The 6,713-nt window shown below is 43.5% G+C and overlaps 1 protein-coding gene across 1 annotated transcript; it reads left to right on the forward strand.

The window, feature by feature from the left end:
* Positions 1–994: 994 nt before the first annotated feature.
* map2k2b (mitogen-activated protein kinase kinase 2b) lies at positions 995–6,713 on the forward strand. The gene is made up of 12 exons (XM_064931654.1): positions 995–1,888; positions 1,997–2,207; positions 2,667–2,723; positions 2,837–2,926; positions 3,094–3,171; positions 3,987–4,038; positions 4,171–4,295; positions 4,396–4,615; positions 4,710–4,762; positions 4,923–4,984; positions 5,212–5,257; positions 5,477–6,713. The coding sequence occupies exons 1-12, from the start codon at positions 1,794–1,796 to the stop codon at positions 5,585–5,587; spliced, it is 1,200 nt and encodes a 399-aa protein (XP_064787726.1). The 5' UTR covers positions 995–1,793; the 3' UTR covers positions 5,588–6,713.

The raw sequence follows: 6,713 nt of genomic DNA on the forward strand, positions 1-6,713 counted from the left end.
CTGAGCTGGATGACTACTGACCCTTAGCACTCATCATAAAGTGCTTCAAGAGGCTAGTCAAAGATCAATAACATCCCCTCCTCGGGACACTCAACCCTCTCCATTTCGCCTACCCCTTGACAGATCCACAGACGACGCAATTGCACTGCACATTCCCCTTACCAACCTGGACAAAAGGGATGCATATGTGAGGATACTGTTAATTGACTACAGCTTAGCCTTTGATACCATAGTGCCCTCTAAGCTCACAGCCCTGGAACTGAACTCCTCCATATGCAACTGGGTCCTGGACTTCCTGACTGGCCATCCCCAGTTGGTGAAAGTTGTTAACATTACCTCCCCAACACTAATTCTCAACACGGGGCCCCACAAGGATACGTCTTCAATCCATTCAATTAAATTAGTTTAACCATAGAAATTTGTCTTGTCCCTGAAGGATCCTCACTGCTCCCTCAACGGACATTTACCCTGCACTCACCCTCCAATGGACATTTATAATTGTTACAGTTGTAAATATGTATTTTATTATTATTTTTGTATTATTGTTTCATTCACTTCCCTTTTTGACCGACACTGTTAGAGCTCAGAGCTTAAGAATTTCACTGTACCGTTCAACTACATCTGCGTCCCTGTTCATGTGACTAAAACTCATCAAATCATAGGAATTAATGTTATTCTACAGTATTTCAATTAAATGTTTCAAGGACAAAATTATGTATTCAAGTATTTTTTTGTTGTTGTAGTGGGGACAGTAACATTAGCAATCTCAAAATTATACTTTAAGGAAATATGCTTTATATATATTTTTGTGTATTTGTAATAATTTACACGTATGCATTAAGATGTCTAATCGAATAAATGTGGCAAACACGAATGTAGACATTAATACAAAATATTTTTTTACAACGGTGGGGGAGTGCCAAGATGAAGGCACGGTGACTTCAGCACAGCGCCCCCTATCAGTTTTCTATATAAATCTTTGCATACCACCAGGTGTAAAGGTGTGCCATAACGTCGGCAAAGACAAGTTTTCTCGCGAGACTTTCTTTGTCTTCCTGGACCAAATAGCATCTGATAGTACCGCGAAGAGGGCCAAACTTAGCCGCTACCCCCACTCTTATCCTGGGACGTTGTGTGCAGTCTATGGTTCACATCGCAGGACACGAATAACTTGTTGGCCCCAACGGTCCGCTCCTTTTTAAGTTTCTGCCAGGCCTAGACGGGTGAAGACGATAGTGGAGCAACAAGCAAGGACAGTGGGATTGTTAGCTTGAATGGCTAGCACGGATACCTAGCTAAAGCATTAACGTCGTTATTGGTATGGAATGTGGTGATGGCTGTGGTCCAACCTTTGCTTGTGTAACTAGCTATCTACAGTTAGCTGTGTTGATTCATGCTTTACCCTAACTTGAAGGTAAAGGGATTAATTTAACATACGTGTCTTACTAGCTAGCTAATTCTTTGTTTCCATAATGTTAGCTTGCTAGTCAGTTTATTGCTAACGTTAGCTATTGCCTCCTGTGACTGACAATAGCTAACTAGTCATAGCTAACATATCCAGCCATCTACCGTTAGTTAGCTAGTCTGGTCTAAAATACCTAGTTAACTAGACACCTCATTGTCACCCCTGTTGATTCGATAGATACACAGGCTAGTTTGAGAGCTAATTGGCTAGGCAGGCCTGGGGCATTTTGGATCTGCCAACAACATTCAGTCACTCTTCTGGCGACACAGCAAGTTGAGGTCAAGAGACTCAACGCTGGTATCTAGCAAGTTATTCTCTAAAACAAATCATGGCCCCCAAAAAAAGACCAGTGCGCCTTAACATCACTCCCACTGCTGGTGAGGGAGAATTGTCCACCTCCACAACCATCGCAGCTGCCTCTGAGTAAGTGTAACTCCTTAGCCAACTGGCTACTGTTAAACTCAAATTCAAGTCAACCTCTACTTTCATATGAGAATTCACCTCCAATTCTCGCTACTCCTTCACTCTCAGTGCTAATTTGGAAGCCCTACAGAAGAAGTTGGAGGAGTTGGATCTGGACGAGCAGCAGAAGAAGCGCCTGGAGAATTTCCTTACCCAGAAGGCCAAGGTGGGCGAACTGAAAGATGATGACTTCCACCGCATTTGTGAGTTGGGTGTCGGCAACGGAGGCGTGGTCAACAAGGTGTGCCACAAACCCTCAGGCCTCGTCATGGCCAGAAAGGTAAGGGGTGTGAATGCTTTTGCCAGTCTGAAAGCAACCCCCAGGCCCTTTTCTTAGATCAGGAAGTATCGGGTGGGTGTGAGCCGATTGATGGGATATTTGCCTGAGGGCACTTTCTAATGGTTTAAATGTCACCATATTGATCAAACTTGTCTGATCATTTCAGGTGGGAAGCAGTTAGGGGTAGATTTCAGACTAGGCACAAGGTAAAAACAAATCGGTTGATGTGCTTTTTGAGCAAGGCTTTTAACCCTAATTTGCTCCATTTTATTGAGTGTATTGCCTATGATGTGATCCAGTAATAACAATTGTTCACAAGAAAAGACTAGGCACATATTACTGTAATGGTAGTAAAACAGTTAAGGTGTCCATTTTGAACCAGCGTACTTATGGCCATTAGTGATGAGACAAAGACATATTGATTTTTGGTGTGTATGTATTGCATTCATCCTCCCTCAGCTGATCCATCTGGAGATCAAGCCAGCCATCAGGAACCAGATCATCAGAGAGCTACAGGTGCTGCTTTTGTTATTTAATTTAGCATTATCAATATCATGTTTAAACCAAATCAATTCTTAAACAAGAGTATTCCTTATGTGTTTAAACCCACCTCTCTCGGTCTCCCTCAGTTGCTACATGAGTGTAATTCTCCCTACATCGTTAGTTTCTACGGGTCCTTCTACAGCGATGGAGAGATCAGCATCTGCATGGAACACATGGTAAAGGGTGGGGGTGAGAGAGGGTGTCTTTCAAGAGCAAGAAAAATAATTTTGGGGAGTAGGGTTGAGATAGTAAAGTTGTAATGCAGGTAGACTCAGACCGTGTCATACTGTGAAGTGTTTATGTCAGGTGGTTGTGACTGAGTGGCTCTCCTCTCTCCCTGCAGGATGGGGGCTCTCTGGACCAGGTGCTGAAGGAGGCCAGGAGGATCCCTGAGGAGATCCTGGGGAAAGTCAGCATCGCTGTGAGTATCATCAAACTAGGGGGTTTTTATTATTGTTTTTATTTAACTAGGGGTGTGCCAAGTAGTTGGACAAAACCAGTATCGTAACGGATATGGGCAATATTTTTGATGCCATTATGATCAAAGTATTTTTTTTGTAATTATCCGTGATGGGTGTTAATTTTCAGGTGACAGCGTCTTTCTCATGTCATTCAGTTGTGCAAGGTTCTTCATGGTCTAAGTAATTCAACTGGCTAGTTTGCATGTATGTAAAGAGAAGGGTGGAGTTTACGTTGAACTTGCTGCTCTGATTGGATAGTGTATTTATCCATCCACTCGCTTCATAATTTCACCCGATCAGTTTTCCTCGCATGTTTTCAGTCCGATCATTTCTATTGTTGCTGCCTGTTACTATGATAAATCACATGGTGAGGACGTTGTTTATCAATGTGCGTAATATCTAACAAGCGAAGGTAGGTGAGAAAATATGAAATGCTGATGTTCATTCTGACTGACAGCTAACTAGGCTGCCCGCTGCAAAGTGAGGAAACAGGCACACCTCTCCGTGCGCTGCTCTTTTTTGCAGTGAGAATGTGCAGGGAGGAATTTTGCCAACATCTATTTCGGCAAATTAAACCACTTTTCGATGCAACTCTCATCCGATACAACTGGCAACTACAAATACGAGTATGGCCATGTCGGCACACCCCTACAACACACCATAGCTAGCTACATATGAAGATAGTAATGCATGTCTATTGTAGATATAGTGTTTGACAATTCCAAGTGTCCTCTTGAAACTGGGCAAAAACGGCAACATTTTCACATCTTCACAGGTTCTAAGAGGGTTAGCGTACCTACGAGAGAAACACCAGATCATGCACAGAGGTACGCATTGATGCTATGCATTTGAATTTACGTACAGTGTATAGGTAGATACATTTTTCACTGCGTTTCTTCTGTGCCTGTTTGTTTTTAGCAATATGCCTGCCGAGTCTAATGTACTCTCCTGTCCCCCAGACGTAAAGCCCTCTAATATCCTGGTCAACTCTCGTGGGGAGATCAAGCTCTGTGACTTCGGGGTGAGCGGCCAGCTGATAGACTCCATGGCCAACTCCTTCGTGGGAACACGTTCCTACATGTCGGTGCGTACCCCTGATTCTGTTTGTTTGTGTGAGAGAGTACGTGTGTGTGTGTGTGTGTGTGTGTGTGTGTAAGCCATCTATCTCTGTGTCTAACCAACAGCCGGAGAGATTGCAGGGCACCCACTACTCTGTCCAGTCTGATGTGTGGAGCATGGGGCTGTCTCTGGTGGAGCTGTCTATCGGCCGGTATCCCATCCCCCCGCCTGACGCCAAGGAGCTGGAGGCCATCTTTGGCCAACCCATCATGGACGGGACCGAGGGAGAAATGCACAGCAGCACCTCTCCCCGACCCAGACCCCCCGGGGGCAGACCTGCCAGCGGTCAGAACACACACACACCCACACCCTCTTTCGCAGATAGAGATCATTTACATATTTGTACTGATGATCTCAATAATGTTTTACTGTTCATCAGGCCACGGTCCTGCGATGGCCATCTTTGAGCTGCTGGACTACATCGTCAACGAGGTGAACACTGCTGAGGACCCCCCCCCATGGCCATAGATAGATAGAAGAATGCAAATGATTGTCATGGAACGGAAGCTAGAATAGAACATGACCAAACTACTGTTATAGCCATGGCACGGTGTATAGATGGGCTTGTTATTGATCATGATTTTTGTTACAGCCTCCACCCAAGCTGCCTCATGGAGTATTCACATCTGATTTCCAGGACTTTGTGACCAGATGGTGAGTTCCCTTCAGTATGAATGATTTATGAATACAATGCCTTGGTTTAATAATTAGATCAAATCCAACTTTATTTGCCACATGCGCTGAATACAACAAGTGTAGACTTTACTGTGAAATGCTTACTAACAAGCCCTTTACCAAGTGAACTTGCAGTTCAAGAAGATCTCACTATCTCAGTTTTTTTTTTTTTATGAAATTACTGTGACTTTCTTGTGCTTCCTCAGTCTCATCAAGAACCCAGCAGACCGGGCGGACCTGAAGATGCTGATGGTGAGTGTTGGCCTTCGGACTGAAGAGCACTGGGAGGGACTGAAGAGCGAAAGGCTAGCCCTTTGACAGAAAAGCGAGCCATATTGGATTCCAGTCCCTTGCTGTTGGCTGCTTAGCTAATGGTTAAAGAGATAGACATGATTGATATGTCACAGTACATGATTAGCTGAATCACAGATGTATCTTTGTACTGAGCCGTGTGTCTGTTGTTTGTTTCAGAACCACACTTTTATCAAGCGCTCGGAGGTAGAGGAGATGGACTTCGCTGGCTGGCTCTGTAAAACCATGGGGCTGAACCAACCCAGCACTCCCACACGCACTGCAGACTAAGCACACACTCAAACAGACATGCAGCGGCCTGAACACATACAGACTAATGGGTACACACAGACATGCACCATATATAGATATATATATATTTATATCTCTCTCTCACACACACACACACACACACACACATACACTTTTCTTGTCAGCCACCTCTCCTCCTTCAGGTGATCCAAGTATGAACTGGCCCTAAAGCCTCCATTCAGTCACTCTTCTCTAACCATTAGTGCTGAGCGATTAACAAACATTTCGTAAAAAAATGTTTTTGTTATTAAACAACTAATTGACGCTTTTTTTTTTTTTTTTTGTGAGCCCAAATCACTGTTTCTCACGAAATCAAGTCAAGAACTACAGTATGTGGGATGCTGGGCTGAAGGGAGTTGTAGTTTTCATTAAGAAAATATTAAACCTAGTTCAACGCAGAAACGTGGTAATTAACTACAATGACCTTAGACGCAACGGATTGTTTTTTCCGTCTCGGACAGAGACGTATCAGGGAGGAAGTGGCGAAGCGAGAGGCGTCACTCGCCGAAATATGTCCAAAATAAGCCCAATGCGTTTCTTTGGGCTTATTTTGGACCTAAGCTTGTCGCCTGCCTTTGCGCCTTTGGATGATTCCTGTTATTCGGACGGTGACATGAGCATCTCAACATTAAATACAGATCTCTGTACAGATACACTTTCACGCCTGCTACGTTATGTACACACTGACTGGATCATGAGAGAGGAATGTACACAACAATGACGAGAGGGACAGACGCTTTTATCTACTTTGAAGAACTAGTCAAATGTTTTCAGCAGACAGCTCTCCAGTATAGGCAACATAGGCAGGCTAGCTAAATAGGATGACTAAAACCAGTAGAGTATAGGGAGCACATAGATGACCTGGCAGACTGCTACTGCCAGAGCAGAGATGATTACTGTTATTTTTCATTCCTTAAAGTCAAGTAATCAGATAAAAACTAAGTAATATACACAACTAAAATGTTTTATTTTGTTGGACTTGACCCTTTCTATTGATGTCTACCCATGTGGACCTGACTGACAATGGAATATTTTCAAGGTTTTGGCAATTGAATGTTAACTATTTTAGGCTTTGGAATTTCTATTAAAAAACCCTCTAAAATCA

Source organism: Oncorhynchus masou, chromosome 3 (genome assembly GCF_036934945.1).
Source record: "Oncorhynchus masou masou isolate Uvic2021 chromosome 3, UVic_Omas_1.1, whole genome shotgun sequence".
NCBI classification, from domain to species: domain Eukaryota; kingdom Metazoa; phylum Chordata; class Actinopteri; order Salmoniformes; family Salmonidae; genus Oncorhynchus; species Oncorhynchus masou.

What these genes read in the sequence shown, in the direction of transcription:
- map2k2b (XM_064931654.1), top strand. Translation starts at nt 1,794, where the DNA reads ATGGCCCCCAAAAAAAGACCAGTGCGCCTTAACATCACTCCCACTGCT. An exon ending in AGATCATCAGAGAGCTACAG is followed by an intron (nt 2,724 to 2,836) that starts GTGCTGCTTTTG and finishes GGTCTCCCTCAG; the next exon opens with TTGCTACATGAGTGTAATTC. An exon ending in CGGACCTGAAGATGCTGATG is followed by an intron (nt 5,258 to 5,476) that starts GTGAGTGTTGGC and finishes TGTTTGTTTCAG; the next exon opens with AACCACACTTTTATCAAGCG.